The sequence below is a fragment of the Raphanus sativus genome, chromosome 6, assembly GCF_000801105.2.
Source record: "Raphanus sativus cultivar WK10039 chromosome 6, ASM80110v3, whole genome shotgun sequence".
Taxonomy (NCBI): domain Eukaryota; kingdom Viridiplantae; phylum Streptophyta; class Magnoliopsida; order Brassicales; family Brassicaceae; genus Raphanus; species Raphanus sativus.
The window spans coordinates 42876094-42897583 of NC_079516.1; the positions used below are offsets into that span (position 1 = coordinate 42876094).

The following is a 21490-nucleotide window of genomic DNA, read 5'->3' on the forward strand; positions in this document are numbered from 1 at the left end:
GCCAGCACATAAATTCGTTTCAAGACATGTTGACACCTGTCGAAGTCACTTCCTACGCACCGTATCATTAAACAATGGCGTCGTGGGCTTTTCTGTTTAATTGTGTTATTGTTTTAAACTTGGGCCGATATCTCCCCTGGCCCATGACTTTAGAATATTTTCCAGAGTTTTGTTATCGTCTTTGTAGCTTCACCTCGACGGACCGCCTCTGTAAAAAACTTTTCATCTACGTCCTTTCATCCTACACATCCCCTCGCCTTAAATTATGATGCACCTCCTCTTATGTTCTCCGGATCCTTTAATCCTATAAATTGGAATGGTTACAACCACAAATCTCATCACTTCTCCAAAATCTTACCTTTCTATCGATTTGAAACTCAGACAACAGCCATGGCGTTCCCCATGTGACATGTCTTTCATCGGCATACAGTTGTTAAGCCTCTTCTTCACGTCGCGGTTATAGAACCAAGAACAATCAAAGTTTAGCCTAACCAGAGATTACCATGGTAATAGTCAGTGATTTCAATTTTATTTTTTTACCGATACTATACCAGTAATCTGCATCAGCGAAGGATTTTAACATCTGAATCTGAGAATTGTAGATTTAAGAACGATAAACAAAATTGGGGGATCCTTATTTTGAATTGTTAGATTTTGCTTACAGAGGATTCAAGAGCTTGCCATTGAGTGGTTGAGGAGAGGAGACTCTTTGCAGCTTGAACCCCAACCACAAGATCAGACCACCAATCTTTCTCTGAGGAAGACAGAGCGGCGAAATCGATCAGCTTCGAGTCTGTGATCTCCTCTACCAAATGGCTTCAACAAAAACAATCGCCGAGTGAGATCCGTGCAATCCTTCTTGAACACGCCGACGTTGACTGGAATCTCCGAAATTTCGGTGGTAAGTTCGAGCAGATAGGCATGTGAGAAAATGACTCCTGCCATCACTTTATTCTCTGTTTTTTGGTTATAGGGACTGGACGTGTTATTCCTTTGTTGCGTGGTCAGTTTGATATTATGTATCTGTTGAAAGGATTATTTATACATAGCGAAATTCAGATGAAAAACAAAATCAACTCCAACCACTGGTCAAGGAGAGAGGTATTGTTTTGCTAATCATCTACACAATTCCACTAGCAATAGAATTTCTTTCTTAGTATAATGGCTACTCTGTTCTATTTTTTTTTTTAACTGTTTTCTGTTCTACTTGCTAGAAATCTTGGTACGTTAAACGCAGTGTCCAGTTGATGGGTAGATATGCTCTCCTCCACGCTCAGGTACTCCGTTCTTAGAACTCATAAACAACTTAGTTTTGAAACATAATCCCTCTGTCAATTCCGTTTATTTAATTATTTGTTTATTGATCATTCCTCCTGTAGTTCATTTAATTTTACTGTATCGAAGTGACTGAAGGATGAAGAGGACTGTTTCCATTGGGTATGGCTTGCTTATTGTTAGTCTTTTTTTATTAATTCACAAGAGAATAGTTGAGTTTGTGAGTTGATTCTTTTGATGATAGCTCTCATAAAGGCTTACAGAAGCCAATGATTGTTGCAGGCAAGGATGAAATATATGCATGAAATGGGATATCACAGGCAAGGATGAAATATAAGCATGAAATGGAATATCACGATCTGGCCTGCAAATACTATGTTGTAAGTTCAAGAAATAGAAAAAAATTAGGGATGATTGTATTCCTTGGTTCAGCTTCCTTGGTTTTCAGCTGTTGGCATGGGTTTCTGAAAAAGGCAAAGAGAGTGGACGTAAGCTAGCATACTTGAGCACACTTGAGGAAGCAAAAAAAAAATCAAGGCGTAGGACAGAAAAACAGCAAACAAACTGAAAATAATTTTTAGATTGTTTAGCGATGTATATTTTTATAACAGATGTTCTTACGTATATACATATAAATACTAAACATATAAATAAATTCAAAATCGTTATGAGATTCAGTATTTAGCATATTGGAAAGTAAAACAATATAAGAACAAAACTAATAGAGAGAAATACTCCTTCCGTATCATTATAAGTGGTATTTAAGGATTTCAATTTTGTTTCAAAATGATTGATGTTTTCTTAGTTCTAAATAAAATTTAATGAGTTGAAATTTGTGATCAATTACAAAATATTGTTTTTATTGGTTAAATTAATTTAATTTAATATTATTTTATGTAATTAAGATAAAATATATAAAATTCTGTGTTTTTTTAATTTTGGTGCAAAAAAATTAAACATCTTTTAAAATGATACAGAGGGAGTATGTGAGATGGCTCAAAAGTTTGTATAGTTTTATGACTCTTTATGTCAAATCATCAAGAGGAGCATATGTAAATTTTAGAGATGTGAATTCGAGAAGGTATAATCTTGAGATGATATGAATATGAAGATGAAGTACGAAGACATGAAAGATTTTGGAGATATTATGAAAACCTCATCCATAATTTACAAAAAAAAAAATAACACAGAATGTAAGGTTATTATGAAAAGTAGTGAAAGTTGTTATTTTTTTTTTTTGATCAAAGTAGTGAAAGTTGTTATTAGGAACACAAAATGTAAGGTTATTGTAAATGTGGAATTTAAAAAATACTAGCTTATCCATAATTTAAAAAAAATTATTGATGAAAATGTTAAATAATGACATTTACATCTAATATGTTTAAAATAAAACAAACTTTATTTCCAACAAACAAATTTTCAATATAATATTATTTTATATTAACAATATTTTACTAATCAATATATTCTAATTAGTAGACACTAATTGGCTACGCAAAAATCAAATACTTATATTTGAGAATGGATCCTAAGATAATTTTAAATTGATCTAAGATGTTTTTTAAATTGATTTCCAGCAGGATTATTTGTGAGAGGAGCTCAGCTTTAAAAGGATGCATGAAGTGCTAACAATGTTTGTGATTTAGTAGAAAATGAATGCTTGATGTGCATTTTTTTTAAAGGCATTGTTTTTAACTAAACTATAATTATTTGGTCATTGTATTAAAAATTCTCTCAAACTTCTCCAGCAAAGAATCTTTGATGCTTATTTATGAGGAACGAAAAAAAAATATTTGAGACAAGGGTGGGAACCCAAATTTAGTTGCAGAAACATGGTTCCAATAATATGACAATATCTTTAGGGAGATAATGACTCATGGGTATGGGTTAGGACAGTATGAATTTCAAGGGTTCAATGCAGCTAGAGAGCTGCTGCACCTACGCTTCTCTGGCTGCAAGAGATGGGGTCTCGATAAAAAAAAGAAGTTAATATCGTCTACACTAATAACACACGAGATGACAGGTCACCTACCTTTTTGCTTAGTACATTAAGGGATATACTTATCAATCTAAACGCAATCTAATAATTTTTTTTTTTGAACACCGCAATCTAATAATTTAAAATCACATTTTATGACGTTTACAACCCGCCCGAAGGGCGGGCATCCCCTAGTAAATCATAAAGAAAAGGTATTTATCAAGGAGCTACAAAGAGAAGATCAGAAAATAAATAAAAGAGAAAGGAACAGTTTGATTGACACCAAATTGACAAAAGGTGGAATAAGAATGGACCATCGCCTTCATCTTCAGAAGTCCTTTGGTGTTTGTGGTATCACTTAATAAAAATAATTTGATACAGATATCACCCGAAAATACTTACATTAAGCTCTTGGTCCTGAGGTAGTCTTTGGATCCACTTTGCTAATACTAAAGTATATCCTGTTGGTTTCGTGAATTGGATGAGAATTCCAGAAGCAGCACCCGAACGCAATAATTAAATGCAGCATTCAGATATCATTCGTTCGCGATTCTGGATATTTTGGATCATGCTTATGAAAACTGTATCTGGATGTAGTTATGTTCATTTTATATTTCTGTATTTGGTATTTGAATGAGTTTTATGTCAAATGACAACCTTCTTATTTTCTCTTTTTGTCAAATATGTATGTAACTATATTCAAAAGTGAAACGAACTTGTAAAAAATTATGTCTAACTACAAATAAAATAGACGTAAATAAAAATAAACATCAAATTCAATTTTTCATTTTTTATAACATTATAAAGTAACAGTAATAAATATTAAACTCTATTTTCATGCTTTACTAACTTGTAAAAAATTATGTTTAACTGCAAATGAAATAGACATAAATAAAAATAAATATCAAATTCATTTTTTATGTTCTATAACATTATAAAGTAACAATAATAAACATTAAACTATATTTTCATGTTTTACAACAATGATAACATCAAACTCAAATGCCTTTTACACAAAATATTTAACTTCTCTGCTCAAAACATCAAGCCTTGCAGTGCCTGCATTTTAAAGAAAAAAAATTGAACAAACAAAAGCAAATTCAAATATCAGACCATTACATAGTAAAACACTACACGCTTAACCAAGGCAATAAAACTCAAATGCAAATTTAAAATGAACAGACAAAAGCAAATTCAAATACAAACCTCTTCATATATGAAACTAATATGGAAGTCGACTTTCTCTTGCTATCTTTTCAGTGATTGCATCACGTCGAATCTCCATTGCTCTATCACCAGATGGAAGGTATAGAGTATGCTCAAGCTCTTCTACTGCTTGGTCACCATAATGTTCATACTCATTTACCGTTTCTCAATAAGTGAAATCACGGTCTTCATACAATGAATCTCGAATAAAATTATGAAGTGCCATAGTTGCCGTCACAATCTTCACCCACTTTTTAACATCATTCTTCGGATGTTTTCTATATAAAATCCTCCACTTTGGTTTCTAAACATCAAATATTCTTTCAATCACAGAACGTAAACTGGCATTCTTCCGGTTAAACACTCTAGCATTTGTTAGTGGTCTTCCCCTAGAAAACTGGTCAAGATGATACCTAGTTCTACGATGCGGACCTAGATAACCGGTTCTAGTTGGATAACCGGAGTCAACTAGATAGTACTTACCATCTGGTGGATGAAGGAAGAATGATTCATGTGTCGCAAAATGTGTAAGAACTTTTGTGTCATGAGCTTTTCCAGAAACTCCCACGTATGCGTAAATGAAGCGCATTTTCAAATTGCATATTACGAGAACATTGATTGTCAGTTCTCCTTTCCTGCCTTTGTACGGTTCTGGATTATCAGACGGAGGACGAACAGGTAAGTGAGTTCCCTCCAAAGCACCAATGCAGTCTTCAAAAAACGGCATGTACCTATAAACAAAAATCAAGGTGGAGAGATCAATTTAACAAATTTGGCATTTGAAAAGAAACAAGGTGGAGAGTGTTAAGCTAGATGGGCTTCACACTTAAAACCAATTGGTGATTAGTGGAGAGGCTCATCTATCTTATATATAACTAAGGATCCCTTCCAACTTCCGATGTGAGACACTTTGTGTCTAATACGCCCCCTCGAGATGATGGCTCTCTGAGCGTCAATCTCGAAATGCTCGGGCAAAGATCGATGGGCCAACTTTGGGCCAGATCGATGTGGATCGGGTTAGACTGCGTGGATCGAGCTCTGATACCATGTTAAGCTAGATGGGCTTCACACTTAAAACTAATTGGTGATTAGTGGAGAGGCTCATCTATCTTATATATAACTAAGGATCCATTCCAACTTCCGATGTGGGACACTTTGTGTCTAATAGAGAAATCAATTTAACAAATTTGGCATCTGAGTGGACACAACTAAAATAGCATCTGGGACCAACACGTCAAACGTAACAAAATAATTAGTGCATCAGTAAATTGAAATTCTAGTCTAAACAAGATAAAACTTGGAGCGACAAATAAAAGATATGTGCTAGCTAGTTTATTTATTAACAACTATTGATTAAAAAGAGTGAGTTACGTTATAGGACACATTGTTCTCCTTTTTAACACAATCAGACACTTGTTGCTGGTCAGACACATATTAGATGTGCTGTATTTATTTGTGACATTTATGTCTCTGGATGAGAAAGAGAGGATGAGTGTCGTGTGTAAAGGACAGTAGAGACCAAGTTTTATCTCAAACTGGTCTATTGATGTCAAGTTTTAATTAACTTTTATCTCAAATTTTATAATACATAAAATAAAAATAATTATCACACTGGATTATATATAAAATTATCTATCTTTTAACATCCATATTGATATATATATATATATATATATTATATTAACATATATATATATATAGAAAAAGATATGGACATGAACATCAAAATGTGGATGATAAAGTTATATATTAATTGTGGACATTAACACTAAAATGTGGAAAAATAAATTGTGGATACATATAGTTAGGGGTAATTAAAATTGTTGAAATACATAAATTTTTACATGTTCAGATTTTATTCATCCACATTTTATATATATACATTTTTATATGATTGTTAAAATATATAAAATATATAGACAAAAATAGATCTTAAAATGTCCTCACTGAGAGAAGAAGATGTGCTTTGGAGTTTTATAATAGTTAGTTTTTGGTTATTTATATTATTGTTATTTTTATCACTTGATGTTTTCATTACTTTTATCTCAAATTTTAAATATAAAAACAAAAAAAATTTGTCACATTAAATTCTATATTAAATTCTCTATCTTTTAACATCCATTATCATATATATATATATATATATGTATTAATATATATACAGAAAAAAATGTGGACATGGATATCTAAGTGTAGATAATAGAATTATAAATAAATTATGGACATGGACACTAAGACATGAATAATAGATGACTAAAAAACAAGGTTCACATTCGACTAACAATTACAAAAACATAAGCTTTCATGCACAACCCCAAAAAACATAAGCTTTCAAACGTAAACTGAAAAAAATTTGTTTTGACACACTACATAAGCTAACAGAAGCCTAACTCAAAACCTGAGAAAAATTAAGAGATATCTCTTTTCCTGAGCTTATTGGGAACCATACGTGTAGATTCATGGACTTATCTTTAGTCTTTCTTGCTCCCATTAAAATCATCCATTCTTTCACATGACAAAACACACATATACACAAGAATTTCATAAGCACAACTCACCATAGCTTTCTTCTTTGTATAGTTTCACGAGGCATCTTGGTGCTGTGATAGCTCCAGCACATCCACAATATCTGAAAAAGTTTCAAATTTTTGGGTAGTTACTACATATTTAATCAATTGCAATCAAATAAGAGATGAGATTTAGCTGATGAACAACACTCCATATAAGATTTTTTCATATCCAATAATCTTGACTGAAATTGCTTTAACAAAGAGTTCCCAAATTAGCCAAAAAGTAAATTAACCTTGCATGTCGAAATCAGTTGCTCATGGGAGCAGGTGTCGGAGCTTTGTTCGACGGTGGACCGGTGGCTCAGAGACGACGCATACGAAACAGATTAGTGTGGAGATGAAAGTGATTATGATTCATGGATGAGAGACTGAAAGTGATTAGGGTGATAAAATGATAAAAGAATTTGCAACCATAGAAAATCTAAAAATTAAGATTAGGTTTGTGAATTGGGAACGTATTTAGGAAAGTGACTTTCTCTGTTTTTTCTAAATCACCAAATTAAAACAAAAAAACAACTAAAGCACAAAAAAGTAAAAAGGTAAAGAGAGTGAGGTGTTGATCAAGAGGGTATCATGGACATTATACAAGCATAATGTGTGTTGCAAGTTGAATGTGTCTTATTGTGATATTGTAAAGTCAAAATGTGTTCTAGAAAGTAATTTTTTCATTAAAAACCTATAAAATTGAACTTAAATAGTACACTACAAGAAAAAATATCTATAATGATATCCATGTTGTTAAAAAAAAACATATATATAACAATAAACATTTAGGAAGAATATAGATCGTCATAAATTGACGACAAAGTGATAACAGTATTACAAAGAAAAAATAAAATCAACGTAAATTCAAAATAAATTTAGGAAAAAAATATTTCTTCATATAATATTATGTAATTTTGCGATGACTATCTCAATGGAAGAGAAATTTTTTTGTTGTAAAATAACAATCATTTTACGAGGGAAATATTTACAATTCTTTAACAATGAATATAAGTTGTGAACAAATGCGAATTAACGAACAAAAAAATATTGAGACAAGTGCCCATTTAGGATTTCTTATTATTATATGAATGAATAATTTTACAATCCTTAGACATGTATTTATAGCAGTCTCAAAACTAAATTTCATTTTTTCTATAGGAATACATATATATCTAGAAAAAATACATTTTCCTAAATCGAAAAACATACCGTATCCCCAGATGTCAACCTTGATGCAATAAAATTTAATACACTTCCAGATGCAACAATGTACAAGTAAAACTGAAATGGTAAGGTGTACGGAGATGTCGGACAACACTAATTATGGAATATGTGTGAAAGATTAAACAAATTTCTACATGATTTTGCGAGTGATTATTGATGTGGAATTCTCTGGATTAATGAAACTGAAATATGTCATCTTCAAATGTGAATGGTTCGATTCCGTCGACCCCTTGTTCGTTCTTCGTAAAATTTACAAGTAATTAACAAAAAAAACCCTTGTTAATTCCTCTTAAAAATTTCTACGAATTAACTTGGAAGCATTTGCTAATTCCTCATAAAATTTACGAAGATGGGATGACTTTACGATAAATTTGTATACATGGTCAACACTAACAAGCAATTTATGAAAAATTGCATGTTTGGACGATTTGCGACGAATCAGTTATCATAGTTAAATCGTTGTAACACATCATCTACGACAAATTAACCATGGATTCAGCAGTTGTAAAACATATGTTTTATAGGGTTAGATTAATTTCAGTGAGACTCTAAAAACTAAATTTTGGATTCTTTTCAATAGAACTCTTAAAACTATACCATTACACCAAATTTGGTGTTTTGTGAATAGTATTAAATAAATTTGATATAACATTATTTATCATCACAATTATTAATGTAATTTTTTTTTTTACATTAATAATATTAACTAGTTCACACTCATAGTTAAAAATGAGTATGGCATACTATTTTCAATTTATTTTCACATTGCTAAATACTAAAATATCTATATTTTATCAAATTAGTTTTATTAATTGCATCAAATTGTAAAACAAGTTAAATACTTTTCATTTTTAAATGTATAAAAATTAATTTCACTAATATTTTACATACAATAAATAAAAATATATAAATTATTAAACAAAATGAAATTTTACATTTTAATAAATAGTGAAAAAATTACAAAAGTTTAACAAATAAACATCAAATCTAACTAAAAGTTATAAAATGATAATTAGCCAATTATACACTAAAATTATTTAAACTAAAAATTAATAATTAATAACTAATAATACTTTTGCGTAGAATTAGTAGTATGGCTAAAGAAAAAAAAATAAAAAATGATAATTAGTCAGTTATATTAGAGTTGTCTTTTTTAAACAAATTTTTAGAGTTCTCATATAGCCCAAATTCAAGTTGTTCCACCCGAACCAAATCAATTTTATTGTAAACTAGACTTTGATCCGCCCTCGTAAATTTAAACTTAAAAAATTATATGATTATTTATTTTTTGTTGCTAAACTAATGCATTATTTTATATAAAAATCTGAAAATTTCGAATGAGACTATTTATAACTTTTTTGAACATATTTTCATAATTAGAAATAAAAATTAAATTTATTATTAAAACTATTTTAGTATCTTAAATGAATTAAAAATTAAAGATTTCGAATAGCATATTTTGTAAATTAAATAGCACTTAAAGAAATGTTAGCTATGTTCTATTATATTGGTATATAATCATTTTTAGATAATATATTTTGTAACTTTAAAATAAATAAATAGATTAGTTGTAAATAAAAATTTTAACATATATTAAAAAATTTATTTTATGAATATTAAATAATTTACAAATTTTATTCCTTTTAACCGTGAATAATACTTTAACCTTTTTAAATGGTGAATACTATTTAATTTATTTATTTAAAAATTTAATCTACCAATTTAATATCATTTCATATTTAATTCATATATTAATTCTATTTTAATATAAAGTAGAAAATAATTATAAAATTTATAAAATAGCATACAATTTTAATTTATTTTGTTTTATAATAAATTCTTATTTAAAATTAATTATAATAATATTATATTACTAATTACGGAATTATTTAATTTATTAATTAAAAATATTTAAAATTTTGGTTAGATTTTGTTAGATTTTTCTCAATAGATTTGTAATTTAACATCTTTATAATTATTAAAAAATTTAGAAATCTTATATATTTAATAGATTAATGTAAATTAATAATCAAACATATGTAATTAAATAAATGAATCTATTATGGCTTTTTTTGGTAGTGGAAAATGGTACTTCTATTTTACTAGAGAAGATTGTTTTGTTGAACATGGAATTGCTGGTATGAAATTAGTATATAACCTAGAAATTTATTAGATAATGAATTATGTCGAGATAAGTATCTAATCAAACCATCATTTTGAGAAAAAACATATGAAGAATTTTACATTGAAAATAAAACTGAGTTTTAAATAATATAGTTGAATATATGAGTTTAGTTATTTTAATTTATACCAAATCTAAATTTTCTTATTGAAATTTTGTGAAAAAATAACATAATATGCAACAAAAATATCGACCATACTTCAAAATAAACACAAGACACTACGAAAATGGTATTTTAGGCAATTTCCCAAAAAACAATAACAAACAAATCTAGGAATAATCTTGAGGTAGAAATCATCCCGCCCAATATACTGACTACATAATATAAATTTTGGGAGCTTGAAAAGTACCCATTATTTTGGATGAATATGTTACCTATGAATTAAGAAAAGTTTATGTGGGAATGACAACAACTTATAGCATGGACTTTCTCAAGATATCAAATTTAATATTTATCAAATCATTATATTTGTAATCGTTTATTCATGGATCTTGTTTGTATTACCCCTTCATGCTTCATGGCCTTTTATATATTTCAATTGATTAAAGGCCAAAAAAAGATGGTAACGAAGAAAGCGAGAACGACACACTGGGGGATGATTCATCGGACAAGCGTTCTGATTCATCGTTTATCTGACTTTTGTATTTAATATTTTATATATGTAGCGTAAGAAATCATATATGTCGCAGCGAAAGAAAAAATATTTTTTTTTTTCACTTAATGAAAACATATACATCACATAACCTTAACTTTTTCAGGTGAATTCAAATACCATTCATATACCTAATCGATATATTTACATGATTATCTATAGATTCTCCATTAATTTTATTATATATTTAAATATTTACAACACATTAGTTTTGCACTGAAAATATGAGTTAAGTAAGACTTTATAATAATTATAAAAGTCATTAAATAATTAGATCTCTAAAGCTTTTCATGTATAATATACATATATTTGTTGCCTAAGGTATATGCATGGCATATAATTATATAGTCTACGAACATTTCCTCATATTTTATCCCTTTTTTTCCTCAAATTTTAACTTCCTTTCATTATCACTAGTTTTGGTATATTTGGAACATTTAGAAAACAAAACATCAACGGTGGTGGTACATTAAAAATTTAGAAATTGCACTATGTATACATAATTTATACTCTAATTAAGTGAATAGCTTAAATTCTACACCATGGTATTTTAGTTGATATAGAATAAACTTGTCACATCATAGGTAGTTTGCTAATTTCATTATTTTTTAGACTTTAAACTAATTCAACCTTGAAAATTATCTTATACAAAACGAATTAAGTTTCAACCCTCGCCATGATGCAATATCATTTTCTATTTAATAAAATAATTTTAAATATAATAATATAATTTTCAAAAAGTAGTTATTACAAAATTATGTAATGTACTCTTCATATCTTTTTATATATCAAAATTTTGTATATATTTATAAGATAATGCATATCTATGTTTATTTTTTATATAAAAGTATAACTACATATGATTGAAAATCAAATGAGATGATTTTTATTTAATTCATTTCATATCCGTTTTAAGGTTTTGAATACTTTTATCATATTTAAAAAAAAATTCTATCACACCATATAAAAAATATTAAATATCAGTTTAATTTAGTTTAATATAATTAAACTAATCATTTTATGCATGCTTTAAGGAAAAGATAATAACTGAATAAAATATATATTATTTTTATTAGCTTTTTTTTTTGAAACGCATTACTTTTATTAGCTAATATGTTAATATTCATCTGTGATCAAATGTATTATACTGTTCATTTAATTGTGTGTTAGGTCTAAATTATCTTAAATGAGATTCTAGTATATTTTCATTAACTTCGAAGAACAGTTTAGTAATATAACACATAACTAATGTTATTTCTAAATAGTGATATTGAATTTATAGTTTAGATTTTTGTTTTTAAAATTAACTTTTAATATAGTCTGGTGTAGGAGCATTGTTATCCTATAAAAATTGCTCACGGCTAAGAAAAAAATGTGGGAAACACCTTTCGAATTTAATGTTAAACCCGAAAGGTGTAAAAACTAACACCTTATAACCGTCGTTATGTTCAACTTCGCCACTTCTGGAAGATTCATATATGGCAAGTATGTATTGCCGGAGTAGAATCTTCGATCTGATTGTCTTGGTAAGTAGTCTGCTCTGGAGGTTCATTTATCGATGGTTGGCCGGGGGCACTATTCGATAATTCTTGTATCGCGAACCTTGAAGAAGCTTTGGTGATGTGTTCATGCGTTCTTGGGTTGTGTGAATCTTTAATTCAGGTTATTATTTTGCTGTCCTTTGTTTTGATCTTAAAAATTATATCTGAATTTTGACAAAATTTGTAATCCCTTTTGTTTAATTCAGATAAATAATTTTCCAATTTGTATTGTTTCGTAATTATTTGATCATTTTGTAATGGTATAACATGCAAAATCTAAAATTTTAATAATATATGATTTTACGTAAAAATGAATAAATGTGACCATATAATTATGATATTCATTAAACGTATTTCCTTTTAAATTTTGAAATCTAATAGTTAAATATTTAATTTAATTAATAAATTTTAAAAAATTATGTATAAAATAATAGTTACATTATGTAATTATTTATATTGTAATAGGAAATCTGTTTCTTAAAATTTTAGTGTGTTTACTCTGTTTTTAATAGATATTATTTATTTATTTATTTGTAAATTAACAAATATCCAATCTTTTATTTTAAATAACGATCAAATCAAGTTCAAGAATATTTTGCATATTCATAGTAAAACATTGATATCAGCAAAACCAGAAGAATAATGAAAAGGTATTTTTTTGAAACTGATTTGAAATAATGAAAAGGTATTATGGGGATATGATTATGATTTAATTTTTTACCAAATGAAAATATTAGGGCTGTTCAATATGGCAAAACCAAACCGTACCGAACCGAACCGAAATAGACAATATGGTTTGGATTTGGTATATACCATACAAACCGAATGGATGTAATTTTCTAAAAACCGTAGGATTTGGATATGGTTTGGTATATAACCGATAAAACCGAATAAACCGAATAAAACCGATCAAAAATAGAAACATGTAAATATGTATATATTTCATAACGACGTATGAAAATCATAAGTTAATTTGTTTGCTAATAACTATTACCATATTTTTTACAGTAATAAAGAAGTCATGATTTGTAAAACATTTGAAATATAATTAAATAACAATTCATCGCAACCGATGCTTCTTATTTTTTAGTCTTCTTTTTGATCTTTTTGCTTTATTTTAGCATTGACTAAATTGAAATAAAGATTATAAATTTGATGGACAACAATTAGTAGAAATTCTTCACAACTTTTTTTAATCTATAAATGAACAGAGATTCGTGTTCAATCGAAGAAACATGAATTTGATGAACGCTAAATATGGAAGAGTAGAAAAAATTTCTTTATTGTTTCGTGCTTCTGTTTTGTTTTTAGTTTACTTTTATTCAAATTTTGAGCTTTGATTTTAATTCTAGATTTGATTATTTTATTAGATGGTATAAGCGTTTTTTATTTTTTGTTCTTTTATTTAAACATATAATATTTTTTAATAAATGACTCTGTTGACAACATGACTCTAAAATTCATATAATATGATCACAAAATAAAGAATTATGTTTTTTGGTATAAAACCGAATAAACCGAAAACCGACAGTATATAAACCGAACCAAACCGATGTAAATATGGATTTAGAATGGTAATTGTATTTTACTAACCGAAATACCGAAAAACCGAAAAACCCGAACCGAAACCAAACCGATATCCAGATTGAACACCCCTAGAAAATATTGTTTAAGCACAAAATTATGTGGAATTATTTATGGTGGTGGTTTGGGTCATTGAGATATGACCTTGGACTAACCTTATCTTTTATATTTTCTTTAGATATTTTTAATATTAGTTTTCCAAATTAACTTCTTTAAAATTTTGAACACAGCCGACATATCCAAGATAAAATAAGTTAAATACTTCTCTTCACTTACAAAAAAATATCGTTGACAAAAGAAATAAGAAAAAAATTGATAGGGATAGTTTCGTAATTATATATATTTTGTCTTATTTTTTCACTTTTACTGATTTAAAACCATTGTTTTTTTAAAAAAAAAACTTATAAAACCACTTCGTTTAAAAATAAATATAAAATAATAATCAATACTCCTTTGGTTAAGATGTCATTTTAATTCTTTTATATAAAAAAATATTATAGAATTTCAATGCAATTTATAAATATATATTTTAAATATTAATTATATTAAATGTAAACTGTATTGATTTCATAAATTATTTATCTCAATTATTGTTAGTTAAATAAATATAATAATATTAAAGTGAAAGTGATATTTTTATAAAACAGAAAGAATATTAATTTTAAGTTATACTACAAATAATAACACACATTTGTCCAAAAAAGAAAAAAATAATAACACAGAAGATTGGTGGATTTAAAAAGGGAGGCGAGGAAGAAAGAACAGCGACCTCTTCTCCTCTCTTCTTTTTCTTCCTTTCTCTTTTGGAGAGATTTTAATAAGTTTTCTTTAATTTGTGAAATGGTTTACGGAATTTTCTGAATAAACTCTCACCACCAGTGAAGAAAAAGCGCTCAAGAAAAAGAAAGCTGGAGAGAGAGCAGATAGAAAACGATAGCTAAAGCTCAATCTTCTATTTCTTTTATTCTCTGCAACTCCAAGGTATTTGCATATCTCTCTCGCTCTCTCTCTCTACCATATGTATATTTAGATGATGACCGAAGCTGAAAGTGAAAACCTCAAAAGAGATACAAGACAGAGATGGAGAAGTAAGAAAAACTGTACAATACCTAGTTAGTTGACTCCTATCTCTTTCTCTCTTTCTTTTCCTTTTGCTTTTTTTTTTTTTGTTTTTTGGTTATATAAGATTCTCTGTGTATGTGTCTGAATACTGAATCCTTACAGGATCCAACAGCTTTGGAAAGAGATATAACAATGAATAACAAGAATCCAGATATGATATGGGTATAGCTACTACAACTCTCTTCATCATCAAAACTCTTGACAAAAATTCAGATTCTCTATGTCCCAAGATTATCACCATCACCAAGGAATCTTTTCCTTCTCCAATGGATTCCACCGATCATCATCTTCCCATCAGGAGGAAGTTGAGGAATCCGCTGTCTCCGGTGCTCCAATCCCGGTTTACGGAACCGCCGGAATGTTGTCTGAAATGTTTAGTTTCCCTGGCGGTGGCAACGGTGGCTCAAGCGAGATTCTTGATCACTCTACGAAACAATTGCTAGAGCAACAAAACCGTCACAACAACAACAACAACAACTCAACTCTTCATATGTTACTACCAAATCATCATCAAGGTTACGGTTATGCCAACGAGCAACAACAACATCACTTCACATGGCCAACTTCCTCCGATCATCAGAGTCAAGGAGATATGATCGGGACCGTACACGTGGAAAGTGGGAAAGGTTTATCTTTATCTCTCTCATCGTCATTAGAAGCAGCAGCAGCAGCAGCTAAAGCAGAAGAATATAGAAGCATTTATTGTGCAGCGGTTGATGGAACTTCTTCTTCTTCTAACGCTTCGGCTCATCATCATCAATTCAATCAGTTCAAGACTCTTCTTCTCGATAATTCTACTTCTCATCATCAAGCTGTTGGACATTTCGGGTCATCATCATCTTCTCCCATGGGAGCATCTTCCTCTATTGGAGGGATCTATACGTTGAGGAACTCAAAGTACACGAAGCCGGCACAAGAGTTGTTGGAAGAGTTTTGTAGTGTTGGAAGAGGACACTTCAAGAAGAACAAACTTAGTAGGAACAACTCAAACCCTAATACTAGCGGTGGAGGAGGGTCGTCTTCTTCCCCCGGAGTAACCAATGATAATCCTCCTTTGTCTCCGGCTGATCGGATTGAACATCAAAAAAGAAAGGTCAAGCTACTCTCTATGCTTGAAGAGGTAACGTTCTCACACTAGTCGTCTCAAACCAATGAACTAAATTTCCCATTAAACGTTTCATTAAATTATATGGATAGTTTTATAATATGATTGAATTGATCAATCAACCAAATTTATATCAGAAATATGCTTTTTTCCCTCATCTTATAAACCAAATTTTCATAATCTCTAGATATGTATTTTAAATAAAAAATAAATATTTGGAGAAATATCGACTGGTACAAGAACACGACACATGCTCTAGTTGGTAGAGCTTGATTACGCAATCCTACCATCACTTATGTAATTATTTCTAACCAATATCATTATACTCGTGTTATAGTCTAATGTGACATATATTAATGCATTTTTAGTGTTACGAGTTTGGTGGCATCGCTTAATCAAATTAACATAAGAAATTAAAGCTAGGATTAATTAAGTGATTTAGTGTTCCACCAGATTCATTAAAATTAGAGCTTCCTTCTCCACATAAGTTACCTTCACTACGTAACCAAAACTAGTCCTTGAAGTTATTTCATTATTTATCTTTATAAATATTTTGTAGTTGACATTATCTTATTCAAGAATTAAATACGATAATTGCCTATAGTAGGAAAACGAAGGACATATTTTGAATTTTTTTTTGCTTGATTTATTATCTTAATCTAAACGTTATATTACCTCTTCAGTTTGTACTTTATCTGATCAAATTAGCTAATAATAACAAACATAAATAATAAATTTATATCGTTTATTTTAATATTGAAATTTTAGGTAGACCGACGGTACAACCACTACTGCGAACAAATGCAAATGGTAGTGAACTCAATTGACCAAGTAATGGGTTATGGCGCAGCCATTCCATACACCACATTAGCCCAAAAGGCAATGTCTAGACACTTCCGGTGTTTGAAAGACGCGGTTGCGGTTCAGCTAAAACGCAGCTGCGAGCTTCTAGGTGAGAAAGAGACGGCGGGGGCTGCGTCCTCGGGGTTAACCAAAGGCGAAACGCCACGATTGCGTTTGCTAGAGCAGAGTTTGCGTCAGCAAAGAGCGTTTCATCATATGGGTATGATGGAGCAAGAGGCATGGAGACCGCAACGTGGGTTACCTGAACGCTCTGTTAATATCCTTAGAGCCTGGCTTTTCGAGCATTTTCTTAATCCGTAAGTACATATTATCATCTCTTATCCAAATATTACATATCTTTTCTCGTTCTTCGATACAAAGATTATTAATCTTCCTTCATGTTGACCATATATTATAAAAACTAGACTACCTATATATGTATATATACCATGGCCATATATTTCACTAACTGACAAATTGTTTTTCTTCCAATTTATTTTGGTTTTGCGGGAAGAATATTTCAAATAATTTTCTTGGAAAGCAGATGTTTTCTTTCTCATCAATAAAATAAAAATGAAATGCCTTGAGAATATTTGTAATTTTCTGCAAAATATGTTATTTTTTTTTGGACAAACTGCAAAATATGTTTATTACACCAATTTAATTCATATATAAAATTGTTATTCGTTATTCTTTTGCACCAGTAGTAAAAACAATCAGTTATAGTGAAAACTAACAAGGGTAACAATGCATTGACTTTGAGATTTTCAAGAAAATGGGGTGTGTTTTGTCATAGTGTGTATATATTTATATACTATATGTAACATGTTTTGCATGGCAAAGTGATTAAATAACGAATAGTATAATAAAAGAAGTTTTACGATCACAAACTTTTATGCTTTGGGATCATAATAACATAATAAGGCTTTCTTTATAGTTTCCTCTCTACTTGCTTTTAATTCCTTTTCCCATAAACTATTATTCAAAGAAGTAACAATGCTATTAGGATAATTACAAAATAGGTCTCAGATTTGTCAGTGGTGCAGTGTCATTGGTATACTGTCTCTTAAGAAGACAAAAACTAAAAGAGAGAAAAAAAAAACTAAAAGCTGATAAAAGCAATTTCCTTTCTTATTATTCATCAGAACTTTCTTTATTTATTGTCTGCGGAATTTTACTATTCTGTTGTTAGTGAAGTAAAGAAGAGGCGAGTTGTACAGTTTTTTCTCTGTGAAAAAATGTGCTTTATCATGGAAAAATTAAGTGAAGGAACAAAAATAAAATCAAATGCTTCTTCTATTCTGCAATCAGCTTTTTCTTTTGTCTCTTAGATTCTCACGCCCTTGTAAGAAGAAAGTTTGTACCTTTTCTTGCATCTATACTTGATTGTGTTTTTTACTCTCTCTCTCTTTATATACAAATTTTATTCAAAATATAATAATAGGTATTGGGTTTAGGGTTCTAAAAGATGGTGAAGTCATTTTCTGGTCTCTTTCTCAGGTACCCAAGCGATGCTGATAAGCACCTCTTGGCTCGTCAGACTGGTTTATCCAGAAATCAGGTCAGCCTTTATAATACTAGTATATAATAATACTGCTCATACAAGAATCCTTTTAGTCACTCATATCTGTACTTAATTAAAAAAAAATTATATATATATATATATATATATATATATATATATATCAATTATTTCCTCATGCAAAACCTGATATGAGTGGCTTCATGTCTGTTCTCTTGCATGGATTTGAATATGAAATCATTTTTTTGGGGGCTTGTCTCTTCGTTAAATGCATTATATATAGTCATAATTACACACTAGTATATAAAATGTAGGACATAGAGTTGGAAGAGAGAGACAGACAGAGAGACATCAATACTCAAACTAGGACCATACTTCTAATGTGCATGAAAGTTTGAAGCTTTTATTTCAATTGTAACGACCAGCCTCATATTCTTGTACAAGTAAATTATCTAGACCACAACTCCTTCATACTCTATTTCACAAAAAAAAAAAAAAATACAGTGTTAGAAAGTCAATAGAAATGAAAGAATTTTAGTTGTATAAATTAAGTATGTTTATTTTCAATGTATCATAGTTAAATAATGATAAAACAAAACTTTGATTTGAAAAAACCACATTAAACTTTGAAAAGATACTCCTTGTAAACTGAAAATAATTCTAGAACGTCATTTGTTAAACGGAGTAGGAAGAATAATTTGTTTTTTTTTTGTTGAAAAGGAAGTATAATTTGTTAACGTATGACATATCCGTATAATTTTGTTCGCATTTTCTCGGTTTACAGGTGTCGAATTGGTTTATAAATGCTAGGGTTCGTCTATGGAAACCAATGGTTGAAGAAATGTATCAACAAGAAGCAAAAGAAAGAGAAGAAAAAGAATTAGAAGAAAATCAAAAGAAGATTATCAACAAACAAACAACAGCAGCAACAACAATGACACAAAGCCCAATGAAAGCAACTTCACTCTCGTTCAGACAATAACTGCACAAACTCCAACAACGACGATGATGACGCCGACACCTCACGAAAACGACTCTTCGTTCCTCCCTCCCTCCGTCGTAACCGCCGCTCCTCACAGCATTTCAGACGCTTTCACAGCTGCCACGTGCCAGCAAGACGTCAGTGATCACTTCCAGGTTGACGATGGTGTCATGAGATTCGGAACCAAACAGGCTGGTGACGTGTCACTTACGCTTGGTCTACGCCACACTGGCAATATGCCTGATAATAAGAACGCTTCTTTCTCCGTTAGAGATTTTGGAGATTTCTAGACTGCCTTCGTCGTTTCTCTATTGATTAATCTACTTATAATAGTGTATTTTTTGCTTGTTTATCGGAATTCGTCTCTTCACAAACTCTTAAAGTTTCTCTAAATGTATTCCTTCTCGTAAGAAGAAGAGAAGTACACATAAATTGATATACCTAGCTATAAAAGTTCTATAACTTTTTAGAATGTAACTATATAATATTTTAGTTTCTTTTTCCAAATTTTGAACTTAATAATTTGTATTATACTAAAGTTGTTTACATATTTTAAAATAATGATTTATACATATTGATATCCCTGCCAAATTTCTGTAATTCTTTTTATGTTGTGATTTTTGTTTTCTCGACAGCAGTCTTATGTTGTGATTATCTACATATTTTCAAATAAAATCTTGTTCTTATTGATACGATCCTAACTAAATGTCTGCAACTTTGTTTAGATGATAAAGTACATATTTTTGGAATATGATTGTTCAGATCTTATACCCCTACAATTTTTTTTGTTTGTTTTAGATTAATTAGGCTTATGTTTACTTGGATTCTTCCACTTATAAAACCTTTTTCAAACACCTCTTCTATTTAATTTTACTGATAAACGACAAAGTAGTAGGAAATCGCCATGTCAATTAAGCGACCTCAATTTGATTGTATAATGAAATTAATCACCTTACTTACTACAACTATGTGTTCTTAATTTAGTAACGACGATAAGGTATGTTTGGGATTGTCCGTGAACTTGTGGTTGAATGCTAGGGATGTGTTTGGGATGCCAACACATTTCAACACGTTACAAGGTTAATCCATCTATCGACCGAAACTAAATCACATTGTTCTTGGACACATGCATAAATATACATCCGTTTTTACGATCCATTTACATACCATATCTATCACCTCCACTTAAAAATTAATTTGGTCTCCTTTTTAGATCCAGAAATATTCTAAAGTTAATAAAAAGTACGTTTTGGACACTAGATTGTCTTATAAACAATTGCATTATTTTCAGTTTATATTAATACAGTTTAATACTTTAATTCAAATTCATGTAAAAAAAAGTTCATGTAAAGTTTTTTTTTTCAAATTCATGTATGTTATTGTTATGTCTGTATTTCCCTCTCAACAACATAATTTCCCAAAAGCTCCAAAGGTTTGGTTATACTTATATGTCATGTAGGCATATCTCAATCGAGACGCTGACATTTTAATTCACAAAAGGCATTAAGCTCATTGGCATGGTGCTACTCATTACTTTGTTTATAATAGGGACTCATTACTTGATTTGTTCAGTTTCCTTAAAAGTCACTTCAGTAATTTTGTCTAGGCAAGAACACCTACATTTCACCTAAATCCATATATTTGCATAAATATATATTCAACGTATATATGTGTACATCAGTCCATATTTTGCTCAAAAAAAAGATTATCGACTGTCT

The 21490-nt window shown here is 29.7% G+C and overlaps 2 protein-coding genes and 1 long non-coding RNA gene across 7 annotated transcripts; 2 read left to right on the forward strand and 1 right to left on the reverse strand.

Moving 5' to 3' along the window:
- On the forward strand, positions 1-1948 carry LOC108860509 (uncharacterized). 3 transcript variants are annotated; one of them, XR_008934937.1, is made up of 6 exons: positions 18-506; positions 665-901; positions 974-1101; positions 1215-1277; positions 1380-1437; positions 1558-1948. It is a non-coding gene; the product is annotated as an uncharacterized LOC108860509 (long non-coding RNA). The 3 variants fall into 3 exon arrangements; XR_008934938.1 differs by having other exon boundaries at positions 1-506; positions 652-1101; XR_008934936.1 differs by having other exon boundaries at positions 7-506; positions 665-1101.
- Positions 1949-4160: 2212 nt separating this feature from the next.
- On the reverse strand, positions 4161-7574 carry LOC130496551 (uncharacterized). Of its 3 annotated transcripts, XM_056988675.1 has the most exons (5): positions 7263-7573; positions 7018-7088; positions 4943-5190; positions 4460-4585; positions 4169-4312 (listed from the first exon to the last, which is right to left on the reverse strand). In XM_056988675.1, the coding sequence occupies exons 2-4, from the start codon at positions 7077-7079 to the stop codon at positions 4476-4478; spliced, it is 420 nt and encodes a 139-aa protein (XP_056844655.1). In that variant the 5' UTR covers positions 7080-7088; positions 7263-7573; the 3' UTR covers positions 4169-4312; positions 4460-4475. The 3 variants fall into 3 exon arrangements, 2 of the variants coding, with proteins under 2 accessions (XP_056844654.1, XP_056844655.1); XM_056988674.1 differs by having other exon boundaries at positions 4161-5190; positions 7263-7574; XR_008935715.1 differs by lacking the exons at positions 4169-4312; positions 4460-4585; positions 4943-5190 and adding an exon at positions 6692-6964 and having other exon boundaries at positions 7263-7546.
- Positions 7575-14916: 7342 nt separating this feature from the next.
- On the forward strand, positions 14917-20271 carry LOC108805813 (BEL1-like homeodomain protein 4). Its single transcript, XM_056989372.1, is given in 6 exon segments — positions 14917-15179; positions 15423-16440; positions 17194-17585; positions 18769-18829; positions 19575-19683; positions 19686-20271. Coding segments are annotated over 5 exon segments (1839 nt in total). The 5' UTR covers positions 14917-15179; positions 15423-15540; the 3' UTR covers positions 20063-20271.
- The last annotated feature ends 1219 nt before the right edge of the window (positions 20272-21490 follow it).

Excerpts from the sequence above, each read along its gene's own strand:
- LOC130496551 (XM_056988674.1), bottom strand. The coding sequence starts at position 7,079 with ATGTGCTGGAGCTATCACAGCACCAAGATGCCTCGTGAAACTATACAA. Across the intron at positions 5,191-7,017 it reads ATACAAAGAAGAAAGCTATG|GTACATGCCGTTTTTTGAAG; the intron begins GTGAGTTGTGCT and ends TTTTGTTTATAG.